The 23870-nt window shown below is 41.2% G+C and overlaps 1 protein-coding gene across 2 annotated transcripts in view; it reads right to left on the reverse strand.

Annotated features, from left to right (window-relative positions):
• LOC140467360 (MAP kinase-activated protein kinase 2) overlaps nt 1–23870 on the reverse strand; it is a 232221-nt gene that overhangs the window by 129072 nt on the left and 79279 nt on the right. Inside the window, exon 1 of one of the 2 annotated variants that reach the window (XM_072563668.1) lies at nt 2053–2091. The exons of the other annotated variant lie outside the window; for it this stretch is intronic. Coding sequence (XP_072419769.1) covers nt 2053–2076 — 24 coding nt within the window. The 5' untranslated portion in view covers nt 2077–2091. Of the gene's footprint in view, nt 1–2052; nt 2092–23870 lie in introns of those variants that run through there. 2 annotated transcript variants of the gene reach the window in all.

The following is a 23870-nucleotide window of genomic DNA, read 5'->3' on the forward strand; positions in this document are numbered from 1 at the left end:
CTCTTCGGAGGGTAGGTGTGGACAGGTTGGGCTGAAGGGCCTGTTTCCACACTATAAGGAATCTAATGGAATCGAATCATGTAGGGTGGCATAGTGGCTCAGTGGTTAGCACTGCTGCCTTGCAGCACCAGGGACCCGGTTCGATTCCAGCCTTGGGCGACTGTCTGTGTGGAGTTTACACGTTCTCCCTGTGTCTGCATGGATTTCCTCTGGGTGCTCCAGTTCTCTCCCACAATCCAAAGATGTGCTGCTGAGGTGAATTGGCTAAGCTGCTCAGTGTTCAGGGATGCACAAGATAAATGCATTAGTCAGGTGTAAATACAGCATAATAGAGTAGGGGAATGGGGTCTGGGTGGGTTACTCTTCGGAGGATCATGTGGACTTGTGGGACTAAATGGCTTGTTTCCACACTGTGTAGGTTTGTTAATGGGCAAGAAAATGCTAAGTGCTAAAAAATATATGACCCTAGACCGATCAATGGCACAGTTTTCCACAAGGTGGTTAGAGAAGTGATGAGAATGAGAAATATGGAGTTGACCTGAAGGGAAGATATGACCTATTCTCACCACTCTAGGTATTTTTAACCAACCTGTTTGGACGCACTTTGACACACCTCTGGTGCAGGCGGGATTTGAACCAGGCATCCTGGCCCACACGATAGGCTCTTGCGGCACAGTGGTTGTAACCTTTCTTATCACCACTCTACTGCTCAAGGTCTAGGCAAAAGGTCTATGGCTGCCCTTCTCAATCCATCACCAATTAACAATTCTCCACCCCCATTTATCTGCTTTCCCAGCAGAGGGATAAAGATGACCCTCAGATTAGCTGGCAGCTTATGGAAACCCAAGACCCCATCATCAAAGCCTGTTGCCTATGCTCCGCCTGTTAGCTCTTAATGTGTGTTTGGCCAGATTTTCTCCCAGTGGATATGATGTGTCAGTCACCACCAAATATGCCTACTCCCACACTTCTCAAAACAAAACGAACAAAAAATAAAAAGGCATTCACACCTACAGTACATTTTCCTTTTGCATCAAGCTTTTATTCTGGGTGTTTCATCCTTCACCTGAAGGAAGTTAATGTCCTAAGTCTGTTAAACCAAGAATTTGAGATAGGCAAGACATCAGTCAGCATGATGTAAAGGGTTAAACACTGGGTTCCTTTTGTGCAAAGATTGAGTACTGGATGATGAACCTTCAAGTTGGCAGGTATTGTCTTCAACAAAGCAAACGGTCTCAGGCTAATTGTGCAGTGGGAAACTAAAGCACAATTGAAACTTTCATGATGCTCACTGACTTGATCTAAAGAAAATAGCTTCAATTATAAGGAACAGAATTATGAGAATGGCAACTTCCAATCGAAATCGTGTCAATTTGAATGGTTCAATGATGACAAAACAATAATCCAGAGAATTAGTACTCCAGTTGGGTCTGGTATTTTCAATTCTGGTCTTCACCCATATAATGACAGGCACAGCCATTAATGACTATAGCTCAACAGGAGACTGTCTCTTACTCAAGTTCAATACCTGATCACTGTTCCTTTAGTTTTAAAGTAATTTTCAATGTAATTTCAACATAAATGTTTAGAAATCATGCTTTAGTCTCACAAATGATGAAGGGTTATGTATAGATTCAAATATTTTTCCTTAATGAATTGAAGTGAGCAAATCCTTTTTATGTCGAGTGCAAGATTTCAAATATCTGCACAGCATTAGTACATCTTTGAAGCTCTTAATACCATACACCATCTCTGTCACACTTAAGTCACGATGGAGTATATGTGATCAGTGATTCAAGCTGAGTTAAAAGGAGAGGGATAGCTCATTATACACCTAAATTAGAGCAAAGCAAAGTGGAAGTGTATTAGATGTGCCAAAAAGAGCTCTCACTTCTATATACTCAGCTCCTGAAATATTCATTTGATGAAGTAGCAAATAGAATTTATACAAATGTCAATTATTAGCAATAATCCATAGTTGCTGTTTTTCAGTTTTTGCATGATTTTAAAAAATGCTAAAAAGTATAAAGTAAATTCTCAGGTAATACTCACTTTATCTCCTATTCCTTCACTCATTAGGTATTTTGTCTAGACCACCAGAACTGTATTTCCCAATTTCCATTGGAGAAATAGCACTCGAGGGAGGAGGACCACTTCCTTCCTCTCATGTCATCGGAATCAACTCCTGCATCGAAGTCAATTGCTGCAAAACTGGACTGCTTCCAAAAAGTGGCACGTTGCAAAGTCCAGTGTCTCCCATTACCCAAAAGATGTGCAATGTCCCTCGCCCTAAGCAAAGGAATGTGGAGATGTTTCCGCATTTACGAGGGGAAATTAATAAGGTGGGCTACAGGAGGCATTTCTGCTAGTCCACAGTATAAATTTTTTGTTAAAAAGGGTAAATTTAAAAACTAAAAAATGACATGAAACCAAAATAGAGGTAGAGAAAGAGGGAACGAAACCCAGAGAACAAAGGATCTAAAATCCCATAAGAGATCCAATCCTTTTGTTGCAATTACCAATGATTCAGAAGTTGAACCTCTCAGGGAACAGTGGTAACATAACCAACAAACTAATTGTAATTCCTCCTGTGAACACAGCCCTTTTGACTGTTTAGAAATAATGAAGCGGTTTGAAAGATCATCCGTCTTTGTTATTCTCTACATCCCAACTGTTTGAGGACTCGTTTACCACCAGCCTGGAGTATCAAACTTTACAGCCGAGTCAGACTAATATTCTTCAGCAGAACCTCACAGCTTTAACCAAAGTAGATTTGTAGTGGTACAATGTTGAACTAACAATAGCACTGAGCAAGAGCTGCTAGCTGCTATTGGGCTTCAGGCTGTGCATTGGCCTAAAATACTTTCAACAGCTCAAACACTCTTTCACTTATATAGTATTCCGAGGGCAAAACGCAAATGATTAATGCACTAGGTTTCTTCACGTTTTCTCCATGAGTTACAAAACTCAATCACTATCTTTTCCAGTTTCACAGTTTTAATGAGACAAGTTGGAAGGAGCTTTTAAAAGATGGAAATACTGCATCAAAAGAATTCATAGAATTTAATCCAACAACACAGTCATCAACTGAAAATGCAAATTGACCTAATAGCTACCCTAAGCTGCAAAGAATTTATTTGAAGACCTGAAATGAACATTGCAGGCATAATAACTTTACTCCAACTCACTCATGTGAAGTCATATTTCGGAGAAATGTGATGAGACATAAATAAAGCAAGTTCTTTCTTTCCAGTCACCATTTTTCTAAAATATGAAGAGATATTAATGGAGTTCAAATTTCTACTGCAAGTTATTTCCAAACACTCGGATTCGGCTTCCATATAAACACTGGTAACATTTAACTCAATTTCTTTGTGATGCACCTGACCTTTCTGTGCTGTCACACTGGTTGACCATTATGGAAGTTTCCTTCCACTAAACATTGGCAAATTTTAATTAATTGTATAGGGTTCCTGTCACTGATACTTCATCTTTGTCAATGACTCCATTCTTGTCTGACTTAAGAGTGAAGGAGACTATTAGCAAACTTATACTTCATCCCAAGCTAGGCCGCAGAATCTATATCACTTCCATTACAAAGACTGTCTGCTTCTATGTTAATCATAGACCTCCAGCCATCTTGCTTCATATACTATTGAAATTGAAATCCTCATCCACATTATCCTCCAGTGCTTTCTTCCAAAGTTAGATTAGTTATTAGCATTTTAAAATGACTGTTTTTCATATTTGGAATTTGAGGAGTGTCAAAAAACATCAAAAGTAACTGCGAGACTAGTTAAAACTTGGTTCATTGACATTGGCCTGAAGCAACAGCACTCACCACCACTGCCCACAAAAATCTAGCACACTCTGCGGTATGGATTTCCCCTTCCCAGGTTTAGTTTGATGCCAGTGCCAGCTCCAAGGGATCTCTGGCATCCAACAAATCTTTATACATTAAGCAGTAAGACTGAGGAATTCTCACAGACACCAAATTAAAAGGCACTGATTTATCCCTATATTTTGTAATAATTTTACAGACAGCAAAATAATTGGGTGTACGCATGGAAGCTCAAATATCAAAACCTTTACAAAGAAACCAAAATAACATTTTTGATGTTAAAAACCTATAATATTTATGATGAGAGAGAAATTTGACACTCCATAGCCATAAAATTAGTTTATTTAGGACCGGTGAGCTTGGTCTGCAAGCATGCCATTAAAATCCTAATTACACCTCGTTCAATGAGCCACAACTTTAATTGGTTGTACAGTGAGACAAATACCTCAAAAGGATGAAAGCATGCATCAAGTCTGGATCGTACTCACAGGAGTTAAGAATAAGGGGGTAATCTCAGAAACCGATAAAATTCTAACAAAGCTAGACAGATGCAGGAAGGATGTTCCTGATGGTGGAGTTCAGAACGAGGGATGTTAGTTTAAGGATAAGAGGTAAAACTTTCAGAACTGTGGAGGAGAAATTTCTTCAGCCGGAGAGTGGCAAGTCTGGGGAATTCACTGACCAACATTTTCATCTCTGATTACATTCTGAAAGAGGGTCAGTGGACCTGAAATAGTAACTCTGCTTTTTCTCCACAGTGCCAGACCTGCTGAGGTTTTCCAGCTATTTCTATTTTTGATCTTCAGCATCCACAATTCTTTAGCGGTTTGTTTCATGTTAAGTCAAATAATTTCGACCTGCAAGGACATAAACATTACAGTATACCCTGTGGAAAACCACAGACGACAACCTCCAGAGTCTGCATTCATTTGCACACTAGCAGATGCCTGAAGATATTGTCTGTTTAACAATGTAGCGACAGTAAACATTCCTAGTTTCACCACCATTCTCTGGGCCTTAGGATTCTAACAATGCATATGTATTTTCAAGGGGCTGTTAACTTGTTAAATGGCTCAAAATCAGCCTGTGCTGAATACTGTCGCTGCTCTCCTCAACTCCCCTGTCTGTCCTTTCCATTGTTGTCCCTGAACAGAATAGTTGTAACACCACTCTGTGGCAGATTGGGTAGGGAAGCAGAGATATTAACATTCACCCACATCCAGAACTTGTAAAAAAGTGGAAAGCATTCTTAAAAAAAGCTTTCATCATTATTGAGCAAGTAATGTTCTCTATGACAGTGAAGTGCTAACAGAAAAGGCAACCTCACGGCAGAATCACAAATAAAGCAAAAACATAGCATGGAGGAAGATAGGGAGATGCACTAGAGGAGATGAAGGATGACAGTTGGTGATAGTAAAGTCAGCAAGCTATGAGAATCAGGTGAAGGATGAAGTGCACTCATTATTTTGAATGGCAGAGACAGCAATTATTTTGAATGCCAATGACAGAAGGCAATTTTTCCCTTGAGCAGCTTCCTCCCTTACTCCTTCCCCAGCAAGAGCGAAAACAAAACACAGGGCTCATGCAAGGCCAAAGCCTACATTTATTATCACCTCCACCACCAGCAACTTACATAAAACCATGAGTGCATAAAAATATTCCAAGGCCATTTACAGAGAGAAAAACAAAACCAGAAATCAAGCACACGTTAGGAGAGGTGGTGGAAGTACTTTTTTTAAAAATGGCTGCTTAAAGATGGGGTGAGGTGTTAAGACCAAGCAATCCCAGCCTGTGGCTGGAGTAGTTTGCTGCCATCATTGTTGTTGCTGGGTTGGGTTTAAGGACCTAACTTGGTTTACAATTGTAAAGGAAAATCACAAGTCAGAATATTAGAGGATGTTGTCTAAAACAAGATGTAAATTGTACCTGATTGCTATAATGCAAAAAAAAGTACCCTAGTCAGATAAATATTGTTAGTGAGACCATTAGGAAAGCTGTGGATATAGTTCATCTTGCAAGATCCTAGGATGTTCTGCCTTTGTCCACTCAAATCCTTCGAGTCATTAGTTTGGATGGAGCTTAATACAGTTTCCAACTTCAGTTTTTCTCAGAACCATTACTTTATATGCATCTTCACACAATCATTTATGCCTACAAGTCATAGCCAGAGCATTTAGATGAGCCACAGAGTACCATTATCAAATAGCAGGAAGACATAATTACAGCTCTGGCCCCCATCATAAAGTCCATACCTACGCCAGTCATACCATCCTCCCAACCACCGAATCCCAGCCAACTATCTCAGTTTGAACAAGAGGTGGTGACATTCTGAGGCACATATGCAACTGCTAGCCAAGCTGAGTCCATATCCTCTGTCATAAAGCTCAGATACTTCCACCTCAGTAACAATACCCTCCCCCTCTGACCATCTCAGACTTCCAAAATGCTCCAAAAGCCTGTCATTTTCTATATTTTAGCTTCAGCAAAATCAAAGCTCCACTATCACAAACTGCCCCAAGTCCCCACACAACTTCAAATTTCCAGCAAGTGTTTAAATTGTTTCGAAGCCTCATACCTCACTAACTCCTTCAACCCTACATCCCCTACCACCCAGAACTCTGCAACCAAATCTGTCCCTTTTGTCCTGCCCTCCCTCTGCCTTGTATAAGAATTTCCTTATAAGGCACTCCTGCCTCTCTCCTCCTAAACACCTCAAAATTTACTTCCATTTTACCAAGTTTTAGTTAGCCCTTTTAAATCTCCATCACTAGTTCTTGAAACCCATTTCTGTGCTTCTGCGTAGTATTTTGAGACATTGTATGTCATTGCAAGCTGTTACTCGTTTAAATAGATGTTTTGTACAAGGTAGACCACACACTCCACTGGACAGATATTGTAGAGCATTCACATTGGGAACTCTGCAATGAAAGATGCTTCACCAGATATTGCTAAACAATAGTAAACCTACACCATTGAGATATTTCTGGTGAACAGAGGAAACCTCAGCAAAACACTCTGAATACGCTGTAGAATAATAGGAGAGTCAAATGATAAGTTGTTAGCTGGAAACCTGAAATAAAGTCAAAGTTAGATGTCCAGCATGTTAGCACTAAAGCTCCACAGGTAAACTTTCACATGTATGGGGCAGTATGTGGCTCAGTTTGTTTTTACAATAAAGTTCATTTTAATTCAGTGTCATGGAAGCGAGCATTTGTGAGGCAGCTCATATCATTTCTTAAAACTGTAGCAAACTCTTTCCTTGTGGGATCACAGAATAAATGCCAGAAGTCAAATCATTGGCTCCTGGGTGACCCATATTAAAAACCACAGAATCCCTACAGTGTGTAAACATGCCATTTGGCCCAACAAGTGCACACCGACCTTCCGAAGAGTTACCTACCCAGTCCCTTTCTCCAACCCTATTACTGTACATTTTTCCCTGACTAACACACCTAACCTACACATTCCTGAACACTGGGCAAGTTAGCATGTCCAATTCACCCAACCTGCAAATCTTTTGGACTGTGGGAGGAAACTGGAGCACCAGAGGAAACCCACGCAGACATGGGGAAAAATGTGCAAACTCCACGCAGACAGTCGCCAGAGGCTGGAATCAAACCTGTGTCCTTGGCGCTGTAAGGCAACAGAGCTAACCAACTGAGCCACCATGCCACCCAAACAGGCACCAATATTTAAAGATGTACTCATTGTTTACTCCCTTCACAGTGGTGGGTTGTGGGGGGAATGGATGTTGACAGGAAGACTCTCAGAATACTTTCCTGTTCCCCACTGCCGTTTGAAGGAATGAGTTGCCCACTGGTACGTAGTCAGTCATGGGGCAGGGGAATTTGCCAGGCAGGGTCCCAGAGACAGGTAATGTGGCTGGCCTTCCCAATGTAGGCAACATGGGGCTTTCACTGGCTAGAGAGCTGGCAGCAAGAATCTCATCACTTGCATGAGGGACCTTTCAATAGCATCAATGTGCATTTATGTAGTGCCTTTAATGTTGTTCAGTATCCCCCAAAATGTTAATCAGGCAAAAACAAATTGACAGAGAGCTATGGTAGGGCAGGTAGTCAAAAGGTTTGACAAAATGGTGGATTTGAAGGAGTTTCTTAAAAAGGAAAAAGCGCTTGAGGCATAAACCTTAAGGGTGGAAATTCCAGTGCTTGAAGTGTTAATGTATTAAAAGAGGTTTTAATGATGCTCATAAATCATAGGTGTAGAAGTTGATTTGGGAGTATAAGATGGCTACATTCTTCTGCCCCAAAACATCATAGAATTGAGTAAAAGGTCAATGCCATTTTTCAGACACAGTATGCCATATCCACTTTCACAGTCGTATTTAATGTAGAACTCCGGAACTGGATGCTTCACTAAGAGGTACCTCAAATTGGGGCAAGGGATCAGATGGTACAGTCTGTGTTCACGGGAAATTAGGACACAACCATGCAGAGCAGACTTTGCATGTCAACAGCATGTTAAAAATGCTGAACACCCACAACTAAACTTTGATGTGCAGTGTGCAAGTCAACCCCCACCTTTGCAGAGATTTTTCAAGGCTTCAGAAGATTGATGTCTGCAGTACCTCAAATTACAGGCAGGTTGGCCAACAATAAGTTGGCACCAAAAATGCTGCCACCACCCCAACTCCAATAGACAGACAAACAAATAAACATTGTCCAACTTTACTTGAAAAGATTCTGAATTTTAACTGTATGTCTTCATAATTGAAATGATAATTCACAAAGTCAATAAAATCCTAATGGCACTCCATTTGTATTGTTTTATCAGAGAACATTTTTTTTTGCAGCATTTTCTGGTTGGGACACATTAAACGTTGTCATGTAACATAGCCACAAAAACAACTATCAATGCATTCTCACAGGAAACTGCCAAAGTGTCCTCCAGGCTAAATCCTAGTTTTCTTGATGAGCCTATAACCAAGTTTCATCTGAATAGATTCTTTGAAAAAGCCACTTGGAATTCATTTATATTCAGTTTATTTTGACCAGCTTGGCTTGCAAATAAATTATCTGACCACTGTCTGTCTGCAGACATTTCAACACCAATATCCATAAATACATCACTGGCAATCATTTTATTGATCAGAAGAAATAATGTAACAGTTCAAAAAAAGGTCAGTATAGGTTTATTTAGTGAGAGAAGCTTCGTCAATAGTGTGTGTCTATATGGGGGAGCGGTTGTACAGTGTATGTGTTTATATATCCTGGATAAAGGAGACTTGGGGCATACGTGCCAGTCTACAGCCAGTCACTAAACACCATGCTTGCTTGAAGCAGCATCCCACAGAACAGCCAAAAAGCTATGCCAAAAAGGCAAAAAGGGTGGTGAGCAGAGTGGCAGATCTATATGAAGTTAAACTGGGATTGGAAGAATGGAATGCAGAGATTTGTGGCCTTGCCTGGGTCAAGGGAAATCTACAGCACCGTGTGAGGCTACATACATCAGGATTTGGCAGTGTGACTGAGCGAATCCAAGCTGGGCTTAACCAATACCTTATTCCTGATGAAGGGCTTTTTGCCCGAAATGTCGATTTTTTTTTTTTCCCTGCTCCTTGGATGCTGCCTGACCTGCTGTGCTCTTCCAGATCTAAACTCCTGGTTTCTAGCATCTGCAGTCCTCACTTTTGCCCAATACCTTATTGCATAAGGCTCTCACAACATAGTAAAATCAGCTGGCAAAAAATAAATAGGTTTTTTCCCCAGTTTACTTCAACCCGCCTAACTGAGCATAAGCAAACAAGAGGCCACCGACTGAATCAATCAATCAAGCAGACTTCCAACAGTAGAGTACAGATCCTTGGGGAGGCACAGATGAATAAGCACAAGTTCCATCAACTATTTCAGAAAGCGAGTCAAACAACACAGTGGCACATGTGTTTTACACACACCAATAATATCCAAGCTGCATGGAGTATCAAAGCCAGGAATATATTTAGCTCCAGTTATCTGCTTTGAGGACTTGACACTTGGGAAAGCTCACTGGCATAGCGGATTGTCTCCAGACATGAATGTGAAGATATCATCCTGCACTGTGTGTAAATCCCAACAGATTCACTTCGGAGAACCAATCTGCGACTGCACGCCAGGACACCGATGATATGGTGCAACTAAACAGACTTCAGTGAGAGCTCAGAACATCAGAGCTCCGTAAAGCAGGATCAGTGCATTTATCACTGTACTCATTTCAGTTCAATAAGAATCATTTTAATCCTCTACAACAGTCTCCGTTTGCAACAAACTTGGAACCAGCATCTATTGCTACTTGAATTTATTTGATCAATAATTTACAAAATCAGCCAACAAGTATTCAGCACAGCTCACCAGGACTGCAACCTACACAAGTCTTTTATCTTTAACAGCACACTCACTTTTATCAGGATGCTGTATCTAATCAGAAATTCATTCTGACAACTTATACCTTCCCCTCTGCTTGTCAGCCAACCACAACGGACAGTAATTGGATACCACCGGGCACATATTCACATCAAACCGTATGAGACAGGTAGAGGGCTATTGTGGTTTAAAATATTGCAGATCTAGGATTACTGTCTGCAGCAAAAGTGGATGAGCAAATTGCAAACACCCTAAACCTGAAATGAACCCATCTCTATTTCCCACCACCATGAAGAGCTCTTCACCAGAAGCTTTCCACATCTTTGTTTACTCTGGATGAATCTCAGTCCAAACTATTTTGATTGTGAATAATGATGCTGTCCTTGAGCAGCAGAGGGTGCTACACCTGTAAACAAAAAAAAACCAGTGCGTCTGAAATCAATGGCTGGAAATTTGAATAGCTTGCTCGTGATTGTCTCGTTTAATTCAAATAAGACGCGCTAATAGAAGTAGAAACTTGTGCTCAGTATGCTTTCTTCTCTTTAAAAAAACGGTTAATCTAGTTCAAAGTTGTGCATTTACCATCAATGACCAGCATCAAACTGGAAATTAACTGGTCTCATTGACAATTGATTTTGTTAACTCAAAATAGGCAGCAGGATCAGACACACCCTGCTGTTACATAGAACATAGAACATAGAACATTACAGCGCAGTCCAGGCCCTTCGGCCCTCGATGTTGCGCCGATCAAAGCACACCTAACCTACACTAACCCACTATCCTCCATATACCTATCCAATGCCCGCTTAAATACCCATAAACTTCCTGCTGATAGGCCTTAGGGAATGGAGTCTTATCCTATGAATAGATAATTTAATGCTGTGCTGAGGTGTCAAAAGCAAAAAAAGGTACCCTGAATGAACATACAGGTAATCCAATAATACTTAACAAAAATTACAGTAGTAAGGACATTAAAACACCAGTCTGGCAACATTTCACTGACGTCTCCTTGCCAGTTCTGTGCCAATCCATCTAGAAAGTGATTTTGAAGAAATCCAGATAAGCTGTAAAAATAGAGGGGAGATGACACCTGACATGATGACAACGAAGCAAACCACCGATACAGAAATGAGAGGGGAGTGCGAAGGAGTAGAGGACACTGCAGGATGAAGCTGTCCACCCTGTGAAATCAAACTTGCGGTGAATCAGCCAATGATTCTTCACTTTGCCCAATCTTTCTTCTGCTGAAGTTCACAATGTTTATTCAGCCTTTTCTTGGAAACTCGCTTCCTCAGCTTTTCTGGGTGGGAAATTGAATGTTGCGGCAATATTTTCTAAGTACGTGGAAAATGAGAACTGTCCCAGTCTAGAAGAGGCTGCCAGTGTGCTCCTAGCCTGTTTCTTTACTGCTGGCATCAAACCAGTTTCATCCTCCATGAAGCATTTTATTTGAATTCAATCATAGCATGTGGGCACGACTAGTAAAGCCAGCATTTGTGGCCTATCACAAATTCTTCAAGTTGTCTGTGAGCCATCTTCCTGGACAGATGCAGCCCATGGAAAGGTACATCTACAATGGTGTCAGGGAGGGAGTTCCAACATGTCCACTTAGCACATTGATAAAATCACCAAGGAGGATGGGTTAGCGATTCTGCTAAGTGTGAGAATAGACAAGATAGGATTTATCCTAGGATTCTCTGGGAAGCCAGTGAGGAGATTGCAGAGCATTTTGCTTTGATCTTTAGATTATCATTGTCTACAGGAATAGTGTCAGAAAACTGGAGGATAGCAAATGCTGTCCCCTTGTTCAACAAGGGGAATAGAGACAATCCTGGTAATTATTGAACAGTAAGCCTTACTTTGGTTGTGGGTAAAGTGTTGGAAGGGGTTATAAGAGATAGGATTTATCATTGTCTAGAAAGGAATAAGTTGATTAGGGATAGTCAATAAAGGTTTGTGAGGCATGACCTTCCCTTGACAAAAGTGTTGAGTTATTTAAGAAGGTGACCAAACAGGTGGATGAGGGTAAAGTGGTTGATGTGGTGTATATGGATTTCATTAAAGCATTTGATAAGTTTCCCCACGGTAAGCTATTACACAAAATACAAAGGGTGATTTAGTGGTCTGGATCAGAAGTTGGCTAGCTGAAAGAAGACAGTGGGTGGTGGTTGATGGGAAATATTTATCCCGGATTCAGTTACTAGCAGTGTATCACATCTGTTTTGGATCTGTTGCTGTTTGTCATTTTTATAAATGACCTGGATGAGGGTGTAGAAGAATGGGTTAGTAAATTTGCAGATGACACTAAGGTTGGTAGAGTTGTGGATAGTGCTGAAGGATGTTGCAGGTTACAGATGGACATAGATAAGCTGCAGAGCTGGGCTGAGAGGTGGTAAATGGTGTTTAATGTAGAAAAGTGTGAGGTGATTCACTTTGGAAGGAACAATAGGAATACAGAATAGATGAGCAGAGAGAGCTCTGTGTCCATATACACAGAAACCTGAAAGTTGCCACACAAGTTAAGGAGGCATACGGCATGTTAGCTTTTATTGGTAGATGGATTCAGTTTCGGAGCCATAAGATCATGCTGCAGCTGTACAAACCTCCGGTGCTGCCACACGTGGGGTAATGCATATAGTTCTGGTCACTGTGTTACAGGAAGGATGTGGAAGCTTTGGAAAGGGTTCAGAGGTGAATTACTAGGATGTTGCCTGGTATGGAGGGAAGGTCTTAGGAGGAAAGGCTGAGGGACTTAAGGCTGTTTTCATTAGAGAGAAGGAGGTTGAGATGTGACTTAATTGAGACTTAAGATAATCAGAGGGTTAGATAGGGTGGACAATGACAATCTTTTTCCTTGAATGGTGATGGCTAGCACCAGGGGATACAGCTTTAAATTGAGGGGTAATAGATAATAGGTCAGATGTCAGAGGTAGTTTCCTTTACTCAGTAGTAGGGGCATGGAACACATTGCCTGCAACAGTGGTAGACTCAACAACTTTAAGGGCATTTAAATGGTCATTAGATAAACACATGGATGTAAATGCAATAGTGTAGGATAGGTAGGCTTCAGATTGGTGCAACATCAAGGGCCGAAGCCCCTGTACTGCACTGTAATGTTCTTTGTTCTATGAGAGAGCAGAGAAGCCAAGTGCAGATTCTTGGGGGACTGCAGAAGTAACTATGCAGGATGGGAAGAGAAGATATTAAGGAAGATGCTCTAAGTGTGACAGGAAAGGGTAAGTGTTGCTAAAATGGCAAACAGAGATCATGTTGATGGAAAATGTTTCAAAGACCAGGAAAAGAGGAGAGGTATGAATCAGTGTGGTCACATTGTTCTTTAATGCTTTGCTTAAAATCTGTTTCAGGAGTAGATACCCAACAGTAGGGACTCAAACATGGACTTGGGAGAAGAAAGGGAAGCTTGGGATGAGGCGATTTTCAAGGAGAGAAGGATGAGAGTGAAAGTTTTGAGAGAGGGTGGAGCAGCAGCTTTGTAAGGGAGGAGCCATTTAGTCTCAGCTGGTTTTGGAACTAAGGAAGGATGGTCAGCATTTTAGTGCGAATGAGGTCAAACAAGGAGGATGTGGGTGTCATGAAGAGAAGCTCAGAGATGGCAGGAAGAGAGAAACTCATTAATACTGGGAATGACAAACTGGGGCACATGAAAAATTTGAAGCATTTCATTGCTAACTGTTTAGGGATGAGCATAAATGAATCAGAGTACAGTATTGTAAAAGCCTCTAACGTGTCTCCTGGGATAAAATTACAAAAAGCTGAAATTAAAGTGGCTGTTCCAAGTTTAAATTAGGCTTTCTATTAATTATTCACTATTCCAGAATGCATCTTGCTCAGATTAACACACCAGTCAAAAACACTGACTGCTGTTCAGGGTGCAAGTAATCCAAGACAAACTCAAACCTTGGTTTAGTTCCATCTGGAACTTCCCTTCCCACCAACTGAAATACAAGTTCACTTCCTTTAATCAAGATATTTAAAGCTGTTCTCGAAACCATTCAGCCAGCTAAACTTTCAAAACCCAGTCTGCAAAATCAACTTTACTTTCAGAGTAAATGTCATCAGGATTGAAGGATCAACTGTTAACACTTGCCAAATCTGTGATACCACTAAAGCTCATTGAATAAAATATTCCAGCAAATGTGATCAGTGATCCCAAACATGAAATTTACAAATTTTCTTTTTCTTTTTGTTCCACTCATCTCCTCCCCCTCCCCCAGATTGCCAGCATCTGCAGTATTTTTCTTTTTATAGCAAATATTTAGCTAGAACCAGGTGTTGATCTGAACTTGAAGTTGCATCATCTCACACATAAGCCCCAATAATGTCACAATCAGAGATTAATATACTGGAGGAATAACATCATTGAATTTCCTGCTCAAAAGCAAGATGATATCAGGGCAACAGACCAAAGTGACAATTGATATTTCATTAAATTTCATAACACAGAATTGGCAGTCTCAAGTTGTGTAGTCTCTCTTGATCGGTAAACAGCCAGACTTTTCAAACTTCATTTATTTAAAGATTGCATGTTTGTAACGGTCATATGTTATGTTATTCCATATTAAGTACATAATTTTCCCTCCTTAGACAACTGAAGCATGAAGTAAAGTCACCACTGGACCATAGGGCTGCTCTCTTCATGAGAGCCGAACCTGAAGGTTACCATGACTCGGACAAGGGGAAGAGATTAAGAAGCATACCCTCAGCTGATGCGGAATTGAACCCACACTGTAGGGATCACTCTGCATTGCAAACCAGCCATCCCGCCGACTAAGGTAACTAACTCCTCGTACACCCTCTCCAAACACTTAAATCAATTTTAAGTTAAAAATCACACAACACCAGGTTATAGCCCAACAAGTTTATTTGGAAGCACTAGCTTTCAGAGCACTGCTCCTTCACCTGATGAAATAAACCTGTTGGGCTATAACCTGGTGTTGTGTGATTTTTAACTTTGTCCACCCCATTCCAACACTGGCTCCTCCACATCATGGCTACCACCAATTTTAAATATTATATAAGCAATAAGTGCATAAAACACAGACTATGCAATTCTGTGTCTTTTTTAACAACATTAATGTATTTCACAGTTTGGTGTGGTGAATAACGTCATCACACAAAAAAGTAATGATTTTTAGAACACACTACTCCAAGTAAGAATAAGGAATACATGCTAAAGTGTACAAAATTTAAATTTGCAGTGGTAACCCCAAAGAGTGTACTTTCAAATATAAATAAGGGTGCTTAAAAGCATTATTATTAAAATGGAGTAGAAATTGTATGCAACAAAATTATGGATGAAAGGACTTATATTTGCATAATATCAGAATTAGCACAATACAGAAGGTAAGTTGATGGATTCTGTGTTTTAAAGTGCAACCCTTGTGTTAAAATAGGCAAACACATCCCACAAAGTTCTCTCATCATCGACCCACAAATAGTAATCAGATAAATAGCCAATTATTCTATTTGGGTGGTACCGAAGGATAAACATTGGTCAGACATTAGTAGAACTCCTCTCTCTCTTGGCAAAAGGCCACAGAATCTTGAGCATCCACATGAACAGGTGGACAGACCCTGGGCTTAACATCTCAGCTGAAAGACATCTCCAGCAATCCCTCATCCTCACTAAACGTGGCAGTTTAGATTATGTGCTCAAGTCCTGCAGCAGACCTTGAAAGCATAGGCTTCTGACCTGGAGACCAGAGGGGGCAGTAGCATTGTGATAATGTTTCATGTTCTAGTATTCCAGATGCCCAGACTAATGCTCCAGAGCCAGGTTAAAATCCCACCACACTAGAGAGGCAAACATAAATGGAATTAACTACTAAAACTTGTAATGGTGACCATGAAACCAGCAGATTATCTTCGAAGCCCATCTCGTTCATCAACATCTTTCAGGAAATGATATCTGCTGTCCTTAAATGGTCTATTCTACATGCAACTCCAGACTCTTAATTGCCCTTTGAAAGTGCATAGGAAGCTACCCAGTCATATGAAACCACTGAAACATCAAATAAGTGCACATCGACTCAGTGGTTCAAGAAAGCACCTCACCACCACTTTCTCAAGAGCAATTAAGGATGGGCAGTGCTTGCTGGCGATGACGGATTAAAAATAGCACAAAGCAAAGCCAGCACTTAATGAGCCTTTCAGGAACTCTTGGTCAGCATGTCATGACAATTTTAATAGACAGTTACAGAAAGGACTCTGACTTTCTTGCCTTTTAAAGTTTTTACAAAAGGATCTAATGCCTATATGCCACAAAAAAAATATAAAACCTTTCAGCATACAATTTAAGTGGCCAGCTGCCTCTAGGAACCAAGCATTCAGGAACCACTACCTACCTCCCACTCCGGTTATACTCTCTCCCACTCCCTTCTGTCAAAAGATTGAATACAGCAGACTCAAGAACAGCTTCTTCCTTGCAGTTTTCAGACTTCTAAAAGGACCCTTTAATATACATACCGATCTCTATCTGCACCTTCTTGGCAGCTGCAACATTGTATCCTGCGCTCTATTCTGTTACCCTGATGCAATTGTATAGTATGACTTGCCAGTAAAGCACATCAGATAAAACTTTTCACTGTACTAGTAATAAATCAAACCCAATCCATCAAGAAAATGAGAACAGCCGGGTTCCAGGGGCAAGACCACAGATTCCCACTTCTTTCAGTTTTGCCAAAATGGAGAGCCTTGGGTGTTGTAGTTCCCTTTAAGGAATTGCATCAATTGGACTTGGTGCATTTCATTGTAAACATGATCCAAACCCCAGTAAGATACTCCCAAGTGCACATCAAACAAAGAGAATTGGTGCTTCACTTTCCCATTGCATTCAAATTAACAATAAACAATTCAGTTTCTATACAGATTCAAAGCAAAACTTAGGCCTACTCTAAATCCTGGACTGAAGCAAATAGATTTTACTTTATTCTCCTGAAAATTGATGGTGCTTCCCTAACCCCACTTTAAAGAAAACACAGCTCGTCAGTAAACTGTACAACGCAAGGAATATCAAACAAGCCTTGTTGAATCTGAGGAAAATGACAATTTAATGGGGTGTCAATTCATTACTGGCAATTTCCATTCCTCTGACAAAGTGACTCCAATGCATTGGTCATGCCTTTTAGCCATATCCCAAGATGATATTGCTGAAGCAGATGCAAAACTGTTAACTGTGGATTTCATGTGCACACTGTTCCTGTTAACATGACAAATTGGAGAACATAGGAGCTTTTACCACAAACACACCTTGTGTAGCTTGAAACACTTAGCATAGAATAAGCTGTGTCCTGGCCCTTAGCCTACAAATGGCTCATGTTACTGGCCCAACCTATAGCAGCATGTGGTTCATTGCAAGACTTTCATTCAGATGATGTAATTTGGCCAGTTGTCATTGAAGCTATCCTGGATATTCCACACTCGCCATAAATAGCCCCATCAGATAAAAGAAAAAGACCTTTAAATAACTCTGCAGGTCAGAGGTCCATTCAACCCTGGATGTTATGGGACCATCTTGTGGAAATTGTTATGTTCACTAACACACAGAGACTGAATGAACATCGATCTGATCCAATAAAGTACTCAAACAAACAAACTAAAATGTGAACAAATTTATTTAAGTACTCTGAACTATCAACAGTTGAAGCTGCCTCTGTTTTTCTGTATGGTACCTTATGCCATTATGCACAGCCATTGTAACAATCAAGAACAACTGGTTTGTACTACCTGTATGAACAGTCATGAAGATTCTGGTCTTAAGTTTCCTCCTAATGCGCAACCTAGATATTAGGTATGAAACCAGCATCAATTTCATGCCCATTTTGCTAACGTCAAATTACACTTAAACATTCTTGCAATCTCATTAGAATTAGCTCAAACTTGGCACTGGTGAAAGGTCACAGATCCAAAATATTATTCACATTTTGTTCTCCACGTATGCGGTCGGACCTGCTGTCTATGCACAACATTGTTTGTTTATTCCACACTTCCACTATCCACAGTATTTAGTTTTTCTCTTAAATGTGCACCAATCACCTCAAATAATCCAGCCCACACCAACATTATCAAGCCAAAGAGAGGAAAGTATAGCCAGTGGAAAGTTGCCATTTTTTGTGATAGTATGGGAGCCAGTCCAGCATTGGCGTCTCTCAACTTTTCTAATGCAACCGTGGGCTCAGTGGTTATGTACCTGGCCTCTTTAGCGCAGAGGTTGAGGCAGGCAGCTCGTCACAGTTCCGAGCACTGAGCGGTCAACTGGAGGAGATGGATGGCCCTCAGTACTGACAGCCCATAAGCCTTGATGTGCGGCATGTGCAGTTTGAGTGAATGCTGGCCCTGTTGTGACCTCATGGAATAGTGTGATAGAAGAGGCGGGTGCGCTTACTGCCGCAGGACTTTGTGACATTAATGCCATTAGTGCCATATTTAAAACACGCTCCATATCACTTCAGATGCTGTAAGCCAGTAGTGCCCTGCACACTGTTGCACCAGTCATCACTGAAGACACGGCCCAGAATGGAGCGTTTGCAGCCTTCTCCATTGACAGGGATCTCAAACTGCTGGTGGACAGGGTGCTGGAGAGGATGGTCCTCCTTTTTCCTGTTCACTGGCAGACGTAGCCAAGTCATCAATGTCAGCCAGCTGGGAATGAGAGTGTGTCCAGGTCAGCACTGTGACCTCAGTCAAGCATAGTAGTCCAAGAAGACGGTGAATTAGCTTCTGTACTCCACAGAAGCTAATGGAGTACAGAAGGGGAAGTACCACCATTTTCTCTCTGCTGTCCCTCTCACAACAGGGCCAGCATTCACTCAAACTGCACATGCCGCACATCAAGGCTTATGGGCTGTCAGTACTGAGGGCCATCCATCTCCTCCAGTTGACCGCTCAGTGCTTGGAACTGTGACGAGCTGCCTGCCTCAACCTCTGCGCTAAAGAGCCATGCAAGCCATAGAGGCTAGTGGCATCATCCAAGTAAGCACAAAGTGAATGAGCACTAAGGAGTGTCATAAGATGCATCATGCACAGACACTGGGGACATGGATATATCCCTGTCCAAAGAAACCTGTCATATATCAGCTGGCCCTGAGCCCAAAGTAAATTCCTGAAGGACTAAAGTGGCACAGGAGCTGCAGCAATGGTGATGCAATGAGGCTGGTGGTTTGGTTATGCTCACGCCCATGGACGAAGGGTGGGAGAGGATGGTGTTCAGGAAGCTCGAGAGAAAGTGGTGAGGGTGGAATCATGTGCAAGTCCAGAGAAGCAAGTGGCAAGCGCGTCTTCTCATAACTACAGTCTTCCCATGTTAGGGATTGGAACCATCTAGTTTCTTGGGAAAGGAGGACAGAATCAGGAGTTGCATAGAAACAAGGTGAGAATAGCCAACAATGAGATGCAGGTACATGGAAATTAGGTCATCACCACTCATTAGCCAGATTCAGGTCAGTATTTAAATCTCGTGGATAAAATTTAAGATTTTTCCTCAAGTTCTCTCTTGAAAGTCCGACTTCTCCGTTTCACCTTATTTTCCCCACCTCAAACACCAAGACCCTTGCTGCCCAAGGGAGTGAAAAATCCCACCCAGGATATTAAATTATAAGTGTGAACTTTTTTTACCCCTTTACTACCCAAAGTTATATTTGGTAACCTGCAGTCAGGAAGTTTTTGTTTTAATTTTTCGGATAACTGACACGGCATGATAAAACTATGCAGAAAGAAACTCAAATGCATTGGAGGATCTTTTTCTGAAAAGACCTCAAAAATATTGCAATCAATACATCAGGAAATTGAACTTGGACTCAGCTTTTACAACATGGATAGAGCCTATTGTGTCTGCACCAGGCAAACATCCATCTATTAGAACACCATTTTCCAGCACTTGGCCCATAGCCTCGTATTCTATGGTGTTTCAACTGTTCATCTAAATACTCCTTGAGGGCTTATGCCTCTACTACTCTTTTTGGAAAGGAGTTTTGGATATCCACAAACCTCTAGGAGAAAATTCTTCTTCCTCAAAACTTTTCTAAACTCTGCTCTTTACCCTAAACCTGTGCCCCCAGTGTGCAGTTTAGCTCCATCTACCTTCTCTATTCTCCCCAATCTCATACACCTCAAATCAGATCACCCCTCGCTTCTCCACCTGAAAGTCTGATCAGAGTAAGGATTGACTCTTCAAGCAAACATGAGCTTTTTGAGGAGGTCTGGAATTATCCACTTTTGTCGTGGTGATGCATTCCAGAGGGAAGGGTTGCAATGGCAAACATGAAAGGTGTAGGAGAATTGGGTGTGTCGCAGATATTTTTAATTAATTTCTTCAAACATGTTATGACTCACCTCTGGAGCAGGAGGCAACTTCAACCCAGACATCCTGACCCAGAGCGAGGGATACTGCTCTCAGCCCTTTTCAACATGTCACACCCAAAAATGTAGTTAACACCCAAAAATGCCACAATTGTTTCCGCTCCATAATTGGATATGATCAGATCACATGGATATTTGTGCTCAACTGGGAGAGAAAACAACAGTTTAGTTGTCTCTTGACAAACTCAAACAACAAGTACTCATCTCATTAAAGGCTTGTTTTTATCTACGTCAATTACTGAGATGCTTTTGACAGCCACTTGAGTTATTTTAAATTGCTGAATTCTAGTCAGCAAAGTTCAAAGCAATGTTTAGATAGCAGAACCCTTTTATTATTAGGAGGATGGGTAGTTCATAGCTGAAAATGACTGGGTGGGAAAGGGGAGTATTAATGTGCTTCAACATATGGAATTTCCTGGTTTGATTCAAAAATAATCTTGGATATCCATCATTCGAAGAGGTGGGATTCAGTAAAATTGGAAATGTGTATACCAGTCATTACTGGCAGAGTCAAAACTGTGCTCCTTTAAACTACTGTATTAAAAGCCTTGGGTAAAAAGGAGGCAATTGTTCAAAGTCACAATTCCCTGTCACAGTTTAGCATATCTTTTGAGGACTCACCAAGAACAACTTCTAACATAGACTGACCATGGATACCAGTCAGGAAAAGGGGAAAGGTGTTCAAAAAAAAAGTCATGGGAACCAGATGAAGAATTGAAACAGAGAGAGAAGCTAAACCAAAAGTTTATGGCAACATTGCCACCTGCATTTATTGATGGATTTTAATGATGCTATTCTTGAGACTTCCCTCGATCACCTCTATTTCAAAACACGCTTTAGATATATATTCTAATCATTTACCAATGAAGAAGTGACAAAGATTGATGAAGGCAGAGCATGGACATTGTTCATATGGACTCCAGTAAGGCGTTCAACAAGGTTCTACATAATAGACAGTTAGCAAGGTTGGATCACAGAATCCAGGGAGAGCTAGCTATTTCAATGTAAAATTGGCTTGAAGGTAGGAGACGGAGGGTGGTGGAGGGTTGCTTTTTGGACTTGAGGCCTGTGACTAGCTGGGTGCCGCAAAGATTGATGCTGGGTTCACTACTTTTTGTCATTTATATTAGTGACTAGTATGTGAATATAGCAGGAATAGTAAAGTAAGTTTGCAGAGGACTGCAAAATTGGTAGTGTAGTGGACAATGAACAAGGTTATCTCAGAGTACAATAGGACCTCAATCAGATGGGGTAGTGGGCTGAGGTGTAGATAGTAGTAGATATGAAGTGTTGCATTTTGATAAGGCAAATCAGGGCAGGACTAATCCATTTAATGATAGAGTCCCACGAGTGTGATCTTGGGGCACAGTTCATAGTTCCTTGAAAGTGGAGTCGTAGATAGAGAGGATAGTGAAGGTGGTGTTTGGTACACTTGCCTTTATTGGTCAATGCGTTAAAGTATTGGTTTTGGGATGTCGCATTGTGGCCATACAGGACATTGGTGAGGCCACTTTTGGAACGCACCTGTATTGCATTCAATTCTGGTTTCCCTGCTATAGGAAAGATGTTACTAACTTTGAAAAGGGTTCAGAAAAGACTTCTTAGAATGTTGCCAAGATTTGACACGTTGAGTTATAGGGAGAGGGTGAATAAGGGTTATTCTCCCTGGAGTGTCGGAGACTGAGGGATGACCTTATAGTGGTTTACAAAATCATGGATAGGGTGAATAGCCACGGTCTTTTTTCCCCACCAGGGTGGGGGGAGTCCAGAGGACATAGGTTTAAGGGAAGACAGCAACCTGACGATCAGCCTTTTCACAGAGGGTGGTGCAAGTATGGAATGAGCTGCCCAAGGAAGTGGAGGCTGGTACAATTACAGCATTTAAAAAGACATCTGGATGGATACACAAATAGGAAGAGTTTAGAGGGATATGGGCCAAATTCTGGCAAATGGGACTAGATTTATTTAGGATGTCTGGTCGGCATGGATGAGTTGGACCAAAGGGTTTGTTTCTGTGCTATACAACTATGACTCAATACGTTTTATGCATTTACTTTGTCAAGGCCTAGTCTACAAATGGGTATTCTGTCAATTTACTAATTATCCACAATATGACAAGTCAGACAAGAACTATTAATGCACCACAGAATGTCAATACGACAGTGATCCTTAAAGCCCATTGCAGGAATATTTTAACCTTGCACTGCAAGAAATTGCTACACATGTACAGAACAGGCCCTAATGGCTTTAGAATTTCCCTTGAATGGAGAGAGTGAATGTAAACAACGTCTGTGACTGCTGAGGTTCAGCTTTGTAAAGCAGTAAACTGTCCTGAGCTTCACATTTTGCAATCAGACAGGCTTCTCTGCCAGAATACTGCTCCTTCCTGAAAATATTTCTTCCAAGGTACCATTCCTATTATTATGCACAGTGCCAGGAGAGCTGTGTAAATTAGGCACAGCTATTCATTCTGGATAACAAATCCTATTGTAGTAGACTGTTAAATCAGTGGGAAGTCTTCTTAGCAATCTTCACAAATAATTTCAAATTTTAGCCTTGTTTGTTTGTTCCACAAGAGGAGCCGTTACCATGTTTCGGTGTTTTTAACATAGGAACACGACAGTGGAAAGGAAAGATAACCACTGGCATGGTACTGCAGAGTGGCAGCCAGTGACCGGTGGAGTTCCTCAGAGGAACTATTCAGGTTATACAATTACAATCTGGATGAAGGAACTGAGGGTATTGTTGCTGGGTTTTCAGATGACACAAAAAGATAGGTGGAGGGCACATAGTGCTGAAGAAGCAAAGAGGTTGCATAAGGTCTTGATCAGGCCATGAAGCAATGGCAGATGGAATACAATGTCGGACAGTGAGATTTTATGCACTTTGGTAGGAAGTAGAGGCCTAAACTGTTTTCTAAATGGGGAAAGGCTTCAGAAATCTGAGGCTCATAGGGCTCTCTTCAAGTTAACATGTAGGTTTAGTTGGCAGTCAAAGAGGTAATGCAATGTTAATATTCATTTCGAGGTGGTTGTACAACATGAGCAGGGATGTTCTGCTGAGGCTGTTTAAGGGTCTGGTCAGACCACATTTGGAATACTGAGAGGGGTTTTGGGCCCCATATCTAACCAAGGATGTGCTGGCCTTCAAGGTGGTCCAGAAGTGGTTCACAAGGATAATCCTGGGGGTGAAGGTTGTCACTAGGGCTGATTGAGAACTCAGTCAGTACTTGATAAGAGTTCAGAAAGATAAGAGGGGGATCTCATGAAAACTTGGAGTAAACGGAGAGACTT

Source organism: Chiloscyllium punctatum, chromosome 45 (genome assembly GCF_047496795.1).
Source record: "Chiloscyllium punctatum isolate Juve2018m chromosome 45, sChiPun1.3, whole genome shotgun sequence".
Classification (NCBI taxonomy): domain Eukaryota; kingdom Metazoa; phylum Chordata; class Chondrichthyes; order Orectolobiformes; family Hemiscylliidae; genus Chiloscyllium; species Chiloscyllium punctatum.